The sequence below is a fragment of the Protopterus annectens genome, chromosome 6.part1, assembly GCF_019279795.1.
Source record: "Protopterus annectens isolate FY-2018-M chromosome 6.part1, PAN1.0, whole genome shotgun sequence".
In the NCBI taxonomy this organism is placed as follows: Eukaryota; Metazoa; Chordata; order Ceratodontiformes; family Protopteridae; genus Protopterus; species Protopterus annectens.
In genome coordinates, this window is record NC_056738.1 from 356685859 (window position 1) to 356704460 (window position 18602).

General features: G+C 45.1%; 1 protein-coding gene across 1 annotated transcript in view; it reads right to left on the bottom strand.

Annotated features, from left to right (window-relative positions):
- Positions 1-18602, bottom strand: part of ATG2A (autophagy related 2A) — a 2853001-nt gene that overhangs the window by 1376286 nt on the left and 1458113 nt on the right. The window contains exon 17 of the mRNA XM_044075772.1: positions 2298-2460. Within this exon, the coding sequence (XP_043931707.1) occupies positions 2298-2460 (163 nt within the window). The remainder of the gene's footprint in view (positions 1-2297; positions 2461-18602) is intronic.

Below are 18602 nucleotides of genomic sequence, written 5' to 3' on the forward strand. Positions count from 1 at the left end.
TTTGGTTGATGTGCAGAGGGATTTGCTGTGGGCTCCATTGGCCCTGTATGCACCTGCCGTCCAGTCTGATGCATCTGTGGTGAAGGTCTGGGGGGTGAGGGGTGGTGAGAAAGGTAGTCCCTTGTTGTGGCAGTATGCTGTTGCCCACCAAAGAAGATCTTTTCTGAGACAAGGAACAAGAGTTTCCAGGTCTTGAGAGAGTATTGACACCAAAGGCTTTTTAGGTACCACTGAAGTTTCCTCATATGCAGTCTGGCATATGGAAGGAGTAGTATGCAAGATGCCATGAACCCCAGAGCCTGCAGGATCTTCCTTGCCGATAGCTGGGGTCTGGTGGCTAGTTGAGAGAAGTAGGCTGTCAGGAAATTTTGCTTTTCTGGTGTAAGGAATGCCATCTGGAATGCAGTGTTCAGGCGTGCTCCCAGGGATACAATCCTTTGGGTGGGCACCTGCTTGGATTTCTTTTCATTGATTGTATACCCTGGGGAGGTTACTACGGACTTTACAAAGGCCAGGTGCTTGAGCAGCTTTTCCCGGCTGTCTGGCTTGAGCAGCTTTTACTGGCTGTCTGCCTGAATTAGGCAGTCGTCTAAGTATGGGTAAATCTGGATATTCCTTTGTCTGCAAAAGGCAATGGCCAGAGCCAGTCATTTTGTCAAACCTCTGGGAGCAGTAAATAAGCCAAAAGGAAGTGCAGAGAACTGAGAGTGCTGAGATCCTACCCTGAAACGGAGATATTTCCTGCATGATTCCCTGATAGGAATATGGAGGTAGGTCTCTTTTAGATCTAGGGTGGCTAGCCAAGCATCCTTGGAGAGCATGGGTAGCAGCTGCTGGAGGGTGAGCATTTTGAATTATGGGATCATCAGGAAGGTGTTTAGAATGGATAGATCGAGGATGGGGTGCCAGGTGCCCTCTTTTCTGGATACCAGAAAAAGTGGAGTAGAAACCTTGGCCTCTCTGTTCTGCAGGAACATGCTCTACTGCCCTCATAGAGAGCAGGGAAATGACTTGATTTTGCGCCTCTGTCCACTGAATTAGAGGTAGATCTGAGAATCCTTCTGGGAAGGGTGTGTAAATAAAATTTGTATCCTTGGGACACTATGTTGAGAACCCAGCGGTGGTTGGTAATGGTGGCCCAGATGCTAGTGTGAAAGGAGAGTTTTCCTCCTAGTGGTAAGTGAAGGTGGGGCAGAGGGAGGTGAGTCATTGTGAGTTCTTACATAAGGGGGTGGTGTGAAACTTCCTGGTTTTGAAGTGGAGGCAGTCCACTGCTTAGATCTGTGCATTCCCTCTGGCTGCTGTCTGGTTCCCCTGGACTGGCTTAGTGGGAGCAAGAAAGGACCAGTGCTTGGTGGGGCAATGCCTGCTGAACCTGGGTGGCTGGACCTGTAAGAAATCCTTAACTGTCTGCATAGATTTTGCTTTTTCTTCCATCTTTTTTAAGACCTCTTCTGCCTTAGTGCCAAGTAAGTTGTCTTTGTGCAAGGGGGCATCCAACAATTTAGATTTGATATGGTCTGGCGAACTGCTTCTGCTTTGGGCTCCTCGGCAAGAAAGACTGATGTAATGACTTTATACTTCTGACGACCTGACGTCAGTCCTGAAGCGACAGCAACCGACGCAGACATACTAAGCCTCTGGTATTCTGGCCAGCTGAGGGCTACCCTGGCAGGGATAACCCAAATGTGATGACTGCAACAGTGAAACACGAAGAACATCTACTGAAGGAAGGCCATGACAACGCTCACTATATATGGAAATCCCATGAGGTCTGCATCAGTCCCACTGCAGATGTGAGAGAATTAGTCCTCATAAGGAAAAGAGGGACAGATTAAAAAATGCAACCAAAGCATAAGAAACAATTCGGGTAAACTAAAATATTATTTTTCACAGTTAAAGTTATCCTGCTGAAAAGGATACTTAAAAGTCTAAAATTTATCTGATCTGCATTTTTTTCCAAGAGGTGCCTGCATCACTATGCACTTATCCTTGTATGCCAAAGAGAAGAAACAGCCAACCACAAATGACCCAAGTCACGAAAATCAAGGGAGAATTGAACTGCACACTAAACCTTCCTGCAAGTTTCAAACTCTGTTCTATCAGAGGCAAATGCAAACTTGTGTGTGTCTACAAATAAATACAGCATACGGAATAGTGAGCACATATGGACTCTGACAATGTTTTTGATTAGGAAAGTGAAAAATCATGATTCCAGAAATGTATTATGTTAATAAGCAGCAGAGCCACATTACGAACAAGCAAAATTATACTTTTTAAAGATATAAATGGCATACCTCTTCTGTTTCATACATGGTGCGTTTGGAGGAGAAAGGTGAGGCATCAGGCTGTTTTAGTTCACATGGGCTTTCTACAGTGCAGGGATCTACATCGTCCATCTTCTCCATTATTAAATCCCAGATCAAGCCAGTGCTGTCTGGATTAATGATTACAACTATCCTGCAAACAATAACAAAAAAGATTTTTAAATTTCACTATATGTCTACACAAAATCTCCTGCTGTTACTTTGGCAATGTACTTTCCAATGTCATACTCTAAAACATTATCAACCAATCAGTGTGCATAAGTCTACTAATCAGAGCACTCATCGATGAGCCCATACTACAATCTGGACAGTGAGGCCCGTGTTCTCTTTTATTTAGCAATTTTCCCTATTCAACCGTCTACAACACAAAGGCAGTTAAAGTCCAGAATTAAACTTCAAGCAATGTAAGATACTTTAGTTTTGGAATTAAAAAAAAAGAAGTTATGTTCTCACTATAACGTTCTATGTGTGTTGTCCACCTAGCCTTCATTCTTACTAAGGTTAGGTTTGGAACCGATTCTCAGTTACGACTCGACCTTATAAACAAGCTCAAGGTCTTTCACTAGCTCGTGGCTAACCCCACCTCCTACCCCATCATGCATCAGGACAGTTCCCCAGATCTTGTTTCCAGCTATAAAAGAAAAGGAGTTAAAAAAATAACGGCATCTTAATACCGTACAGAGCAATCAAGAAGGTCAGAAATCGCTAAAAGCCAATTGTATTCAGTCGGTCTTCCAGGAATCAAAGGCTGGAGGAAAGGACGACAGAATGTAAAATGAAGGCGAGATGGACAACACACATGGAACGTTATGGTGAGTACCTAACTTCTTTATGTGTTATTGTTTTATCTCACCTTCATTCTTACTAAGTTTGGGACAGCACCATCTTTCTTGGGTAGCTCAAGGGAGAATATTCTTCAGAATAGTGGAACCAAAGGAGGCCCTGCTCCTGGAGGCCAAATCAACTTTGTAATGAGTGATAAAAGTATGTGGTGTTGCCCATGCTGCTACAGCACAAATGGTATAAACTGGCAGTCTAGCCCTAAAGGCGGATGAGTTTGCAATGGCTCTTGTAGAATGGCCTTTTATTTTATGGGGAAGCTCTTTGTTTTGGGATTAATAAACAAAGGTTATACAATCTGAGACATCCAGTTGTTGAAACATGTACTCCGCCTTATTTTGGTAATATGAAAAGAATACTGGTAGCTCAATGGATTGATTCAAATTAGATTCTGAACATACTTTGGGTAAAATGGAAGGGTTTGTTTGCAAGGAGATTCTGTCTTTGTGGAAAAGCATGCAGGCGAGCTTTACTGACAAGGCTTGCAGCTCTGACACCCTTCTAGCAGAAGTAATCACTACCAAGAGAAGAGTTTCCCAGGACAAAAACTTGAGATTGGAGGATGATGCTGGTTAAAACAGGGAAAAATTAAGAGGGATAAAACAAAGCTCAAGTCCCATGGTGTCGGAGGATCTTTTATGGGTGGTCTTAATAAAAAAGTACCCTTCAGAAAGGCTATGTCTGTGGGACTTAACAATGAGGCCTGATTCTCCAAAATGGAAACTGAATTTTGCTGCTAGCTGAACTCCAATAGTAGTTGTGGCTGTGCCTTCCTTAAATAGTTTTGCCAAGAATTCTAGAATGGAACTTACTGGGGTAGAAAACGGGTCAATGTGGTTAAGAGAACCCCATAAAGATAATATTTTCTATTTGCTTCTATATATCATTCTCATTGAAACTTTATGAGCAGAAATTAGAATGTGTTTTACTGGTAAAGAAAGGTTATGGAGCCTGGCTATGGTTGGAATCGGAGCAGCCGATGTCAATCTGACGGACTGAAGGGAGGGATGCAGCGTTCCTGATGCATGGGTCAGAAGGTCTGGAACTGGGTCCAGAATCCAAGGCTCCTCCTGTAGATAAGGCCACAGGAAGGGGAACCAGATCTGCCGAGGCCAGTATGGCACGATGAGTATCAATTCCCTTCCCAAGTAATTGACTTTCTGTAGAACTTTGGGTATCAACAGAAAAGGAGGAAAAGCGTAGAGGAGACCAAAGGGCCAATCATGTAGAAGTTCATCCCTCAATGATTCCCCCTTAGGGGGGATCAGGGCAAAGTAGCTGCTGCATTTGGCATTCATGGATCTGGCAAAAAGGTTGCAGCAAGGTTGGCCCCATTTGTGGAAAATCTTTTCTGCCATTTCCTGTTTTAGGGACCACTCATGAGGTGTTAGAATTGCTCTGGTGTGTCTGTCTGCTATCACGTTGGATTTCGTCAGGATGTGCGTTGCTACCAGAAAGTGCTGGGATGAGGTCACCACTGCCATACTCTCAGGCCCTCCCAACAAAGGGGGTAAGAGCTGGTTCCTCCCTGTTTATGTACCACACAACTGACATGTTGTCTGTCTGTATTGCAACAGTTCCCAGCGGAAGAGAGTCCTGGAATGCTTGCAATGCTAAAAGCACCACTCTCATCTCACTAAAGCAATTATATAAGTCAGCACTAAAAAATTAAAAGCACCTCACCCTCACAAACTCCCCTTGAGTATTTTGTTCCCCATTGGCCCTTTTTTTCAATTATAAAGGAATTCCCAATACTATTCTAGCATGTCCAAAGGTCAGTTGTCAATCTCCTCTCTGGTCCAGCTGGTGAATTTGGGAATCTTGAGGCAATGTTACAACTGCCTCATGTACACAGACAACCCTCTCCTCCTCCCAACAAATTCCAACACATGTGAGAGATGCAAACATATAGCCAAACTGGAATGCTAAGCTCTCTCAACTCAGTACTGACGTAACCAGTCAGGAGGAGAAGGAAACCACACTCACTACAATTCCAGTCTCACATAGACCTACCACGACAGCAAACTAAACACATAAACACACAAAAACATACTCGGAGGCTATAAATAAAAATCTGCCTAAGCAGCAGAGACCTCCAAAGCAGACACCCAAGCAACCGCTACCCCTAAACAAAACACGTGCAACACACAGCTCACAAAGCCAGTGTGCCGAACAGTCACAGCCCTTAAGGCTAAACAACAGACCTGATACACTTGTAATAGGTGACTCTATCGTCAGACACACTGACGTCCTGCTCTCCAGGCTGAACAAGAGGAAGGTCACGGTGAGCTGCCTGTCGGGCGCTAGGATCCGCCACATAACACAAGCACTCAGGTCACTCCAAGGCAAGTACAAATATGACTCAGTCATTGTCCATGCTGGTGTGAATGACCTGAGACGTACCTCCCTGGACTACATGAAAAGAGACATAGAGGAGCTCTCTGAGCATGTAGCCCAGGCCGGTATGACCCTGACCTTGAGTAGCATCTTACCCTCACCAAGAATGATGCCACAATATGAAGACAAGATGATCAATTTCAACAATTGGCTTAAGTATTGGTGTCATTCAAAGGGGATCCAATGCCTGTCTGCCTGGGATGACATGCTCGACAAGCCACGATGCTTCGCTAGGGACCACTTGCACCCGTCACCCCTGGGCTTTCGGATATTGGCAAAGGCTCTTGCCACCCCCATAGTGCCTTTTTAGGCAAGGCTCAAAAGACAAACCCACCTCCATAGGTATCACAAGGGATAAGAAACTAAGAGTAATGCTACTCAACGCCAGAAGTCTAAACCTCAAGATGCACGCACTCGAAACCCTCCTTAGCATGGAGAACATTGATATCTGTGCAGTAACAGAAACCTGGTTCAAGGCTCCCGAGAGCACCCCAGCACCCCCAGGTTATACCTCATACCATGTTTTTCAGCCCCAAAACTTGGACCGAACCACAAAAGGAGGGGGAGTATCAATATTCGTCAAAATACCCACACCTCCAGGTTGGTGGCACAGCACGAAGCATCAGAGACTATCCATGTGCAACTAGCAGTGGGTAAAACTGCCTTCCAGTTTATAGTCTGCTACAGACCACCTTCCCAAACCCAGGAACCCCACTCGGCCTTCCTGAGAACACTGGAAAATATGAAGGTCTCTCCAAACACCATTATATTGGGCGACTTCAACTACCCTAACATAGACTGGGAGAGCATTACTCTAGGTCCAACACCCTAGCCCAAAGGTTCCTAGAATTTATAAACTCAAATGCTATGGAACAACTTGTTGCCACTCCCACAAGAGGGGAAAACATACTGGACCTGATCATCACCATCATGGGGACTCTATGCTCCAGACCAGAAGTGTATCCCTCACTGGTAAGATCAGACCATAAACTAATCTCACTAGATATTCACATCCCGACCCCAGCCCCTGCCCAGAAAACCACAGTGAAAAACTTCTCTAAAGCAAATTTCACACTCCTCAAAACCGAGGTGGAATCCTTCGAAGCCCCCAGGCCTGTGGAAAATATGGCCCAGACCGCAGAATCCTTTATAAACGCATTCTATGAACACCTTCAGGAATGCATGGATCATGCAATCCCAAATAAAACCAAGACCCAATCCTCCAAAGTTAGGCGTCCTGTCTGGTGGACCCCAGCCATAAAGAAACTATACACTAGGAGGAGGAAGCTACTACATGATAGATCAAAATCCCAAAAAGGGAAGGCATCTCTGATCAGTATTAGCAAAAAACTACAGGCACTCGTAAAATCGTCTAAGGCCAGCTTCGAGAGAAAAATTGCACAGGACACTAAGGATAATCACAAGGCTTTCTTTAGTTATGTTATGAACCTGGGTGGAAATTCCCAGATATGCTCAGAATTACTCCAAAATGACAAAAAATACACCGAACCCACAGACATTGCCAACATCCTAGCTGGCAGGTTCAGCGCAAACTTCTCCCCCCCTTCCCAACCAAAAGGGCAAATATCTATCCCAGCAGAGTTCTGCCTCCCCTGACATCTCAGATGCTCAGGTAAGAGTCGCCCGCTCCAAAGCAAAAAACACAGCATCAATGGGAACAGACAGTGTCCCGGGCTGCGTCCTACATGAACTCCAAGAAGAATTAAACCCAAACATAAAACTACTGTTCAATCTCAGCCTTACTACAGGATATGTACCCAAAGAGTGGCGTACAGCAACAATGGTCCCTCTCCACAAAGGTGGTGCCTCAACGGATCCCGGAAACTATCGCCCCATAAGCTTGACTAGCTTGGTCTGCAAAGCTATGGAAAGAATCATCATGGACCTCATAAATAAAGATATTGGGGACCTATAGACACTGGATCCTACCCAGTTCGGCTTTGTTAAGTGCATATACTGCCTCTTAAACCTGGTCGATTTATTTGAAACAGTCACCAAGGCCATTGACGAGGGGAAGGTGGTCCACACAGCCTACCTGGACCTTGCAAAAGCCTTCGATACAATACCCCACTAGGGCATTATAGATAAGCTCACCAGCTTAAATATAAACCCCTATGTCACTAGATGTGTTGCAAACTGGCTCAAGGACAGAACCCACATGGTTAGAATTGCTGGAGCCATGTCAGACTCCAAACCAGTTACAAGTGGCGTCCCACAAGGCTCAGTCCTGGGACCTCTCTTGTTCGGTATATATTTCTCTGAGGTACAGGCTAACATGGAAGGACTGTGGCTGACCAAGTTCGCAGATGACTGCAAACTGGGCGCCATAATAGACTCTCCAGCCGACACAAGCAGTCTACAAAAGGGCCTCATAGAAACAGACATTTGGTGCCAGAGCCATGGCCTCAAGCTAAACGCCAAAAAGTGTATAGTCATCCCCTTTGGCAAAAACAAAGTGCCCACAAATTACCACATAGGTGGCATTAAGTATGGAAGAAGTAATTAGGGACCTGGCGACCCAATTTGAAAGCAATCTCTCATTTGACAACCACGTGGCCAAAGTGGTTAGAAAAACATTTTATATAGCCCACCTAATCATGAAGGGATTCACATCTAGATCAGGGGAGGTCATCGTGCCTCTTTACTCATCCCTCATCAGGCCCATAATTGAGTACAATGCCCCTTTTGGGATGTACCTTACCAGACACCTGCAGCAACTGGAAAGACCCCAAAAGTACCTCACCAAGAGGATCAAAGGGCTCAAACAGATGCCATATGCTGCCCGGTTAAAGAAACTCCAGCTCTACTCAGTGGCATACCGCCTGCTCAGAGGCAATCTGTGCCTGACGTATAAAGCCATGTCCAACCCGGAATTAATGGACATGCTGCACCTCAGAAAATCCAAATCCCATCGAGCTACGCTCGAGAGACTTGAACCTCAGCACTGAAATAAATAGGACATGCTGGAGGGACAGATTCATAACCCAGAGGCTCCCTTCACTCTGGAATAAAATCCCAGTCCAGGTTAGGCAGAGTCCCTCATTGACTCTCTTCAAGAGGAATCTTGATGAGTGGATGGGAGATAGTAGGTTTACCCCGGGTATCACTTCTGTGCCACTGTTAGACAGAGGCACAGTATACTAACCTCAAAAGAGGGCATAGCAAAATTCATTTAAAATGGGTGGCGAAAGCCAAACACACTTTGGCTAGGCTTATAAATGCCCTAGGGCAGATAACCTAGTATGAACCTATGAACCTATGACATGGGTAGTTCTTGCATGGACCACTGAGTGAACAGTAGCCACTGCAGAATTCTCATGAGCAGATGTGCTAATGGGATAAGGATTATTGCTGCTGCCATGGTTCCCGAGACTTTCAGAACTGTCCTTGCTTGTGCTTTTTTCCTGGAAAGAAGGTTTAGGACCAGATGCTGTAGAACTTTACCCCTTTCCGGTGGAAGTTTGGCCATCATCCTTGCTGTATCTAATTCTGCTCCTATAAAAACAGTATACTGAGATGGCAGCAAGGCAGATTTTTCATAGTTTAGTGCGATCCCTAGGTGACAGCAGAGATGCAAGTTGGTGTCTCTCGCTTTTTATAGTAGATGCTCGGTGGTGGCGGTTAGGAGCCAGTCATCTAGGTATGGAAACACTCGCAATCTTAGGCGTTTCAAGTGAGCCATAACTACTGGCATACACTTAGTGAACACTGGGAGCTGAAGTGAAGCCACAGGGCAAAGCTCGAAACTGGTAGTGAGTGGCTCCCAACCAAAAACGCAGATGTCTTCTGGATTGCCTGACCATTTTTATGTGGTAGTACGCATCCAGGAGGTCTATAGAGCACATCCAAACATCTTGACCCAGAAAAGGGAGTATTGACTTCAGTGTTACCATCTGGAACTTGGACTTTCTTACTGATTTGTTTAACTTGCTGAGATCCAAAATGGGTCTCCAGTCCCCTGTTTTCTTTGGAAATAAAAAGAATCTTGAGTAAGTTCCGGATCCTATTTGGTCTGCAGGGACTGTCTGGATGACGCTTTTGTCTAGCAACTTTTGTATTTCTAGAGTTGCTCATTCCCTTTCACTGGGTGGAAAGTCCGGGAAATTTTTTATGTTTGGAACAGGGAAGGAAAAGGATATGGAGTAACCTCTGGATATGATGCTTTGTACCCACTTGTCTTTGTTACTGTTAGCAAGACTTCTCGGTACAAACAAAAGTGGCCCCGACTGCCTCCAGAGATGGACAGATGGGCCTCCCTTCAGAAGTGCTGAAAGGGCTTAACAAGGAATGATTTCCTGTCGCCCTGATTTTGCAGACCCCCCCTGCTGCGTGGTCAGCATCTTCCATTACCACTCCCCCCTCTGCCCCTGGGGGAAGAATCACTGCGTGTGTCCTGGAAAGCTCTCTGAGATTTTCAAAAAGCACAGTTGTGTACCTACCATAAATGTAGATGTTCAAGTGTATTCACTGTTGCAGTCAATTACACTTGGGTTATCCTGCTGGCAGGCAACCCACAGTCGGCCTGAATTCCAAAGTCCTGATCCGGCGTCAGTTGCTGTCGCCTCTTCCCTGATGTCAGTGCGCCAGGGGTATAAAAGATGCAGCTGACGCCATTTTCTTCAGTTTTTCTTGCCCCAGATGTCAGGTGCCCCCAAAAGCTTAGGCTAAAAAACATTGCTTATAAAAGCATGCGCTAAAATAAACAATACCTTCATCTACAAGCAAATACACCACATAGGTTGTATAGGATAGAAAAGTACAGCTAAGTCCCAGCAGAGAAAGGGGGATGGTGGGTAACCTGGACTGCAACAGTGAATACACTCGAACATCTACATTTATGGTAGGTACACAACTGTACTATGTTCATCGTGTTTCACTGTTGCAGTCATTACACGTGGGTTGAATCCCAAAGCTGAGGTTGGGCGGCTGGGTCTAAATAGAATTAGGAGTGGCTATAAGGCCCTGCAGAACTGCAGTGGCAAAGCCTGCTCTGGATTTAGAGTAAAGATGCAAGTGGTAGTGCTTAGTAAAAGTGTGCACTGAAGTCCAAGTTGCAACCTCCAAAATATTCTTGGTTGGTACTCCTCTGAGGAAGGCTGCTGAGGTGGCTGCTGCCCTGGTGGTCTAATGCCCTTAGGCACTGACTTGCCATGTTGTGAATAGCAGAAACAAATGCAGTGTCCTATCCATTTTGAAATAGTCTGCTTTGAGATAGCCTTTCCTTGTGATCCTGCAGCATATGCCACTAAAAGTTGCTCAGTCTTTCTGAAAGCTTTAGTTTTGTCCAAGTAGAAGGTAGGCTAATGAATGGTTTGGTTAAGAGCCACACTGGACACTACCTTAGGCATAAATGTTGGGTTTGTCCTTAGAGAAACCCTGACCGGATGGAAGATAATAAAAGGTTCCACAGCCATTAATGCCTGTAACTCTGAGACTCTTTTTGCTGAAGTTATTGCTAGGAGCAGAGCTGTTTTCTATGATAAGAATTTTATCTTAGCTGTATTGGCTGGCTCGAAAGGAGGCAGTGTGAGTTTTTCCAAGACAAAATTGAGGTCCCATGCAGGTATTGGTGCTTTCCTTGGAGGTCTTATGTTTTTGGCCCCCCCCTGAGGAACTGCCTAAGCAATGGATGTGAAAAAATAGGTGGGTCTGTATTGTAATGAGCTGAAATGGCAGTGGCATGGATCTTAATTGATGAGAAGGATAGGCCTTTGTCCAGCATCTCAGTTAGATATTGTAAAATCTGAGGAATATTTGGAACAAGCCTGTCAATTCCTTGTGCCTGGTTCCAAGCACAGAATCTCTTCCATTTTTCTGCATAAGATTTTCTGATGCTGGGCCTCCTGGCCTCCAAAATAACATCCATAACCGGTTTAGAGAGAGGTGTATTCTGAATGGTTACACTATCCACCATGCAGCTAGATTTAGGGTTCTGAATTGGCTGTGTAGGATCTGATTGTTTTGTTGGGTCAGTAAATGAGGAATTTGACACAATGTCTGGGCTGGGCCTTGGGACAAGCTCCGTAGGCTTCGGTACCAGTGTTGGCGTGGCCAATCTGGGGCAATTAGTATCATTTGTGGCTTCTCGTCTGACGTTTAGGAGTACCTTGGGGAGGAGAGGCAGTGGAGGAAAGGCATATACTGTAAGGTTGTTCCAGCTGAATGACAAGGCATCCACTTTACATGTCTGTTTGTGATAAGTCCTTGTGCAGAATCTCTGAAGTTGGCAGTTGTGAGGGGAGGCAAAAAGATCTATGTCTGGGCATCCCCATTTCCTTGTTATCATGCTGAAGATTTGTGGATCTAGTTTCCACTCGTGAGGCCCCATGAGGTTTCTGCTTAGTTCGTCTGCCAGAGCATTTATTTTTCCTGGCAGGAATTGTGCTTGCAGGTGTACTTGGTAGGTCAATGTTGTGTTCCACAAAATCATGGCTTGTCTGCAGAGGGGGTAGGAATGTGTGCCCCCCTGCTTGTTTATGTACCACATAACTGTGGTATTGTCCGTCTTTATCAGCAGCTGTCCTGGATGAAGTAGGTCCTTGAAGGCTGTCAGGGCATTTTGTACAGCTAGCATTTCTTTTTGATTGATGTGAAGATGCCTTTGGCTTGGGGGCCATGTGCCCTGAATACATTTTCCTGCCATGTGGGCCCCCCAGGCATAATCTGATGCATCTGTTGTTAGTGTTTGCCTGGCTGTGGGTAAAGGGAATGGCTGTCCCTTGTTGTGGTGGACAGGCCTGTGCCCACCACCGAAACTCCTGTTGCAGGCAGGGAATGAGTGAAATTAATGATTCCAGGATGTGGCAATGTTGAGTCCAAACACTTTTTAGATACCACTGTAGTTTCCTCGTATGCAGTCTTGCATATGGAATTAGCAGAATGCAAGAGGCCATGTAGCCCAGAGCCTGCAGAATTTTTCTTGCAGATAACTGGGTCTTTGTTGCCATGCTTTCGAAGTAAGAAGTCAGTTGCCTTTGTTTGTCTGGCGTGAGATAAGCCATCTGGGCAGTTGTATTTAAGCTTGCACCCAGGAATATTATCTCTTGAGAGGGTACTAGTTTTGATTTCTTTTCGTTTACTGTGTACCCTAGGCAAATTAGTAATCTTTTTACAAACGACAGATGCTTTAGTAGAATGGCTTTGGTCTCTGCTTGAATAAGGCAGTCATCCAAGTAGGGATATATTTGAATTCCTCTTTGTCTGCAAAATGCAATTACTGGTGCCAGGCATTTTGTGAAGACCCTGGGTGCAGTAGATAAGCCAAAGGGCAGTGCAGAGAACTGGTAGTGCATTGAGCCAGCTATGAATCTGAGGTATCTTCTGCAAGATTGTCTGATTGGGACATGCAGGTTTGTCTCTTTGAGGTCCAAAGTTACAAGCCAAGCCTTCTTGCCCAGCATGGGCAGAAGCTGCTGCAGAGTCAACATTTTGAATTTCGGAATGTCCAGAAAAGTATTTAGAATAGACAGGTCCAGAATTGGTCTCCATGCTTTGTCCTTTCTTGGTACTAAGAAAAGTCTCGAGTAAAATCATTGTCCCTGCTCTTGTTGTGGCACTGGCTGAATAGCCCTCATGTCCATGAGAGATGAAACTTGTTTTTGTGCCTCTGCCCATTGATTGTGTGGCAGGTCTGGCATACCTTTTGCCTTTGGAAGGGTGTGAAAGTGGAACCTGTAGCCCTGAGAGACTATATTTAGGACCCATTTGTCCTGGGTGAACGTATGCCAATTTTGTGAAAAAAGTGCTAGCTTTCCCCCTAAGGGTTCTGCCAAAAGATAAATGCTTGGCATTGGCAGAGGGGATGTCATTGGGACTATTTCCTATATAGCTGTGATTTGTCTTCTCCGCTTTTGGAGGTAGAAGCACACCATTGTTTGGGCCTGTATGAGCCCTGGGGCTGTAGTCTGTCTCTTTGTGGCCTGTCTGACACGGGAAAGGACCATTTCTTAGAATGCCAGTTCCTGCTAAATCTGGGTGGCTGTACCTGTAAGAAATCCTTCACTGTCTGCATAAATTTAGCTTTATCCTCAATTTTCTTCAACACCTCTTCTGCCTTAACACCAAAAAAAGTATCATGCTGTAATGGAGTATCCACTAATATTGCTTTAACATGATCAGGCAGACTCTGTTCCTTTAACCAAGCATGCCTTCTAATAACAGAACCTGTTACAGCGGCCCTGCAAGAGGCCTCCAGTCAATCATAACCACATTGCAAAGTATGTTTTCCCACTTGTTCAGCTGCATGCAATAAATCCTGTAATTCCTTGTTCTCAGAACATTCAGAATTTGTCAACATTTTCTGTTTTAACAGAGACATTAAGTATTGCTGATATTTAAGCATATGAAACTGACAATTTAAAGCCCTTACAGCCAAGGTAGCAGAAGTGTAAACTTTTTTCCCCCATCTGTCCAGTGCCCTAGAAACTCTATCTCAGGGGACAGGATTTTTTGCAGTAGCAGCCTTGACCCCTTTGGGAACCTGAGAAATAGTTTCTGGGTCAGCAGCAGGGTTTTTATATAGAAATTTATGAGAATCTGGAACCCTGCAGTATCTGTCTGGCTTAACAGGCGCAGGAGGTAAAGAGTCAGGAGACAGGCCGGACTACGTAGGGAGGAACAGAGAGTATCCCTGTTCTGAAGAGGAGTCAGAGGAAATGGAAACCTGATCAGAGGAATCATATTCAGTATCTTGCCTAGGCCTCTTATCAGGAGGGGGATGGGAACCCCTGATCAAAGTAATGGCCATTTTGAGCATCTGTTTCTTAGGCATGGAAGTTTGTTCTGGAGAATGCTGTACTTGTTTCCTTGTCTTTAAAACTGTTTTAGTCTTTGTCTTGGATGCTGAAGTTGGCTTGATATAAAGCTGTGTAGGTCTGAAAACACCCTCAGAAGCCGATGCCTGCTCAGCAGCTCCGGACCCATCTGAGGGATTAGTTTCCGAAGGCCCAATACATTGAGTATACAAAGGCCTAGTTGTCTCCACGTGGGAGTCAGAGGCGGCCTGTGGCTCTGTGGTAGCGGGTGTCAGGGGCTGCGAAAGCGCCTCACTGAGAACTGGCGACTGGCCTAGAAGAGGCTTCGTTGTCGGTTTTGGACCTCGGATGCCTGTCCTTTTCTTTTTCCTTGCGCTTTTTATGAATTCCGGTGGTCGGTTGTTCCAATGGCATTATATAGTTAAACCTTCTGCCAAAGTAGTGAAAAGCAAAATCGTACCGACGCTTAATAGTGTGTTGGTTAAATCTAGCACAAAACCGACAACTAGCAATGTCGTGATCAGGGCCTAGGCAAGGAATACAGTAAGAATGAAAATACTTATGAGGTATTTGCTTCCCACAAGAAATACAATTAACCTTTTCTGACATCAGTCTGGAGCAAGAAAAAAGTGTCCCCAATGGGGTACTTAGCTTTATAGAAGACTTTGGATCTGAAATTCAATTTCGAAAATCTCAGGAGTTGGCCGACCGGCACTTGCGAACTGCTTTTGCTTCGGGCACCGCGCGGCAAGAAAGACTGAAGAAAATGGCATCGTCCGCATCTTTTATACCCCTGCCCACTGACATCATGGAAGAGGCGACAGCAACCGACGCAGGACCAGGACTTTGGAATTCAGGCCGACTGCAGGTAGCCTGCCAGCAGGATAATCCAAGTGTAATGACTGCACAAGTGAAACACGATGAACATCCACATTTTGCCTCCTTTTTGACCTTTGGGATAAGGTCTGGTAGGTAGGGAAAAATTTATTCCTACGGCAGAGGGAGTTCTTTCCTTCTTGTTCACACCTGGTTAGTGTGACTTTGACTTTTGGCCTGAACAAAGATGAGCCATCAAATGGGGCATTCTTAAAGGAAGACTTAAAGGGCTCCGCAAAGTCACACAATCGCATCCAGGAAATGTCTCCTTAGGGAAATTCCTGAATCCACTGCTCTGCTTGTTCCATCTGCTGCATAAGAAATGAGTCTCATGGAGGAGTTGACTACTGAAGTTAGGGTGGAGAGCTGAGAGGAAACCTTCTCTGACACCCCTTTAGCTACTGAACCTTACAGGGTATATCTCCTAGCTCCTTCAGGAGATCCCTCTGAAATCTAGTAAAGTGAGACAGGTAATTCAGCGATCTAAGCGCAAAAGTCACTGAAGAAAAAATGCACTTTCCATATCTGTCCATCGTATGAGAATTCTTGTTCGTCGGATGGACAGAAGAGGACATCTTTGAGAGTTCCTTCTTGGTAGCTGCCATCACCACCATAGCATCTACTGGGACCCTGTTAGGAAATTTTTGTCTGCTGGTGAGGTGATGAATTTATCTGGCCTCTGAGGAACAGGTTCCACTGAATCTGGAGACTCCCATGCCTTTCAAGAAACTAGGACCATTAGTTCATCAAAAGGCAGAGACACCCAAGTGGAGAAAGGGGGAGATCAGAGGCCTACAGGTATACAGACTCCTCTTCTGAAGGGTTGATGGACTTCCAGCTGCCTCTCTGTTTTATTATTTCTAAGATGTCTGCAAAAGAGACATCCTCAGAAGGCAACCATGGGGACCCTTCAGAATCATCGAGGTCTGTATCAGATGTAATAGACTCCTCTGGGGAGTCTAAATGCTTCATGTTACATAACCTCTTCCAAGGGACCACTTCAGAGGGGTATTCTGGAGAGGTTTTGGAAGAGAGGGGGCCACCCAATGGGACATCCTGACCCCTAGGATATCAGTGTCCCTGTGGATGCTGTGCTATAGAGACAGACACCGGTGACTTTGGGGGAAGAATGTCCAGACCTGAGAGTGGACCTTTCTGTGGAGACAGTACTCTCCTCATCACCTCAAACTCCGCCCCCCCCAGTCCAAGGAAACTCCCAGCTCCAAAGAACCAGAGGGAATCCCCAGAACCAAGGGGGTCAGCTCTGAGGTGAGGTAGGAGCACAGCTCACCTGAGCCGATGCACCGAGAGGCAAGTTTGGATCAGATGACTGTCTGTTTCGACTCCACTCCCTGGGCCTGACTAAAGATCATCGGCGCCCAGACTCCTCAAGTTCAGATGGAACAGAGGACATCGGAGCAATGTTCGGAACAAAAGATCCTGTGATAGGTCTCTGTTCCAATGGTTCCACCAAGATCATTTCTGGACATTCCGGCTCCAAGGTCCGAAGTTGGATCTGAGGAGGAATTGGTACAGAAGGGAAGGATATGTTCAGATCTGAAGCCAACGGGGTTGGATCCGACAACAGTCTGAAGAGAGCTGGTTCCCTTAACAGTCTCTGCACCACACTGTCGTCGGACAGGCTCCTGGAAGATCGAGTGGAGGGGCCGGAGACTTGGAAGGCTGAAACAATGGTGATCTGAAAGTTGGAGATACCAGTTCCAATTCAGGGGACCAGCTCCATAATTGAAACTCCACTGGCACCGACACTGATGGAGCCGAAGTGGAAGGCCTCTTTTCGGAACAGCCAGCCTTCGGATCCAGACAAGAAAGTTTAGGCGCCTTTTTGGATGGCTCCGATGCACACTTGAATAAGATGACCTTTTGGTAGACTTGTCCGATTTAGCAGATGGAGAATGACCAGACTTGGAAGAACCCGGACCTTCATGGATTGTTTCAGAGAAGGGGGTTTTCAATATGCCTCTTAAAATCAGCTTATTTTTCCTTTCTAACAAAGCCCTGTGACTAAAAGAATGACAAAATAGCACAGGGCTCTTGGAGGTGGACAGCTCCTAAACAATATACGCAAACAATATGCCTATCAGTAATGGACATTTTTTGTCCACATTTTTCACACGTTTTAAACCCAAGGGGTTTAGAATCCTTAGACAACATTGCTAACACTAATCAACCACAAGAAAGAAAAAACAGCTAACAATCACACTAAAGGAATATATATTTATTTATTTTTTTTTAAAAGCTCGTCAACAACAGTAACAATAAATAACTAGAAAAGTAGAAATAGAATGAAAGGAGGGCAGAGCCCTCCAACTTAAATGGGCTGTGTCCTAAACTGTGAGAAAGGGGAGGGGGAAGCCCTCTAACTTAAATGGGTTTAGGCAGTTCTCCAATTTAAACGAACTACCCGGAATAAATCAATAAAAGTAAAGAAAGCCCTTTAAATAAAAATGGCTATATAAACTAAGTTTAAAGCCAGGATAGGAGGAAAAAAGGTCCAACAAGAAAACAACGGCCAACAGCAGTTAAACCACAGAAAAGTGGTAATACAACAATCCACTAAGAAATAAGTAATAGGAAGGACAAATAGAAGAAAACCAACAAGCAATTTCTGTCACAGGTAATAAGAAAAAATGTACTTAACCAGAGCAGTGAGAGAGCACCTGATCATGTTTAGTGGCAAACGAGATCAGAGGAACTCTCCTGGTGCATGATCGGATAGGGGTTAGCCAAAAGGTAGTGAAAGGCCTTGAGCTTGTATACAAGGCCAAATCAGAACAGAGGATCGGCTCCGAACCCAACCTTAGTAAAAATGAAGGTGAGATAGGACAACAACACATCACATTTCCCATTAATTACCACGGAGCCATACAGGAAAATGCAGAATATCTTTAAATAATAAAAAGATAATCTGTGGAGAAGATGGCTTAGCCCCTGATGGAGAAGCACCCTTAGTGCTTTATTAGGATTTAATAAAGGCATCTTAACCCTCACCTAGCTGGAAGGAGCTTTCCAGCCTGCAAAATTGGGTCAACGTATCAGGAAAGGTAATAAATGCCCATACCCGTCTATGAATTTGACTGCAAGTACTTTTCGAAAAGGTGTGTCTGCCTTATACCTTGTCCTCCTGACTATCACCTGACTGGCCACCAGGTGGAGTTTAAGCAACACAAGTAAGTTAAAACCTCTCCCCAAGACTAGCACTGACAACTGGTTGTTCACTCTTTTCACTCCCTGGATGACTCCTGTAGTGTCTATCCTGCTAACTAAAACCAAGTTGGCAGGGATTTATCCTTCAGCAACACAGAGCCAGTACAAACTTAGCAATCTTCATCTCTGGCTAAACATAAGGCAACTTGCTGTGCCATCA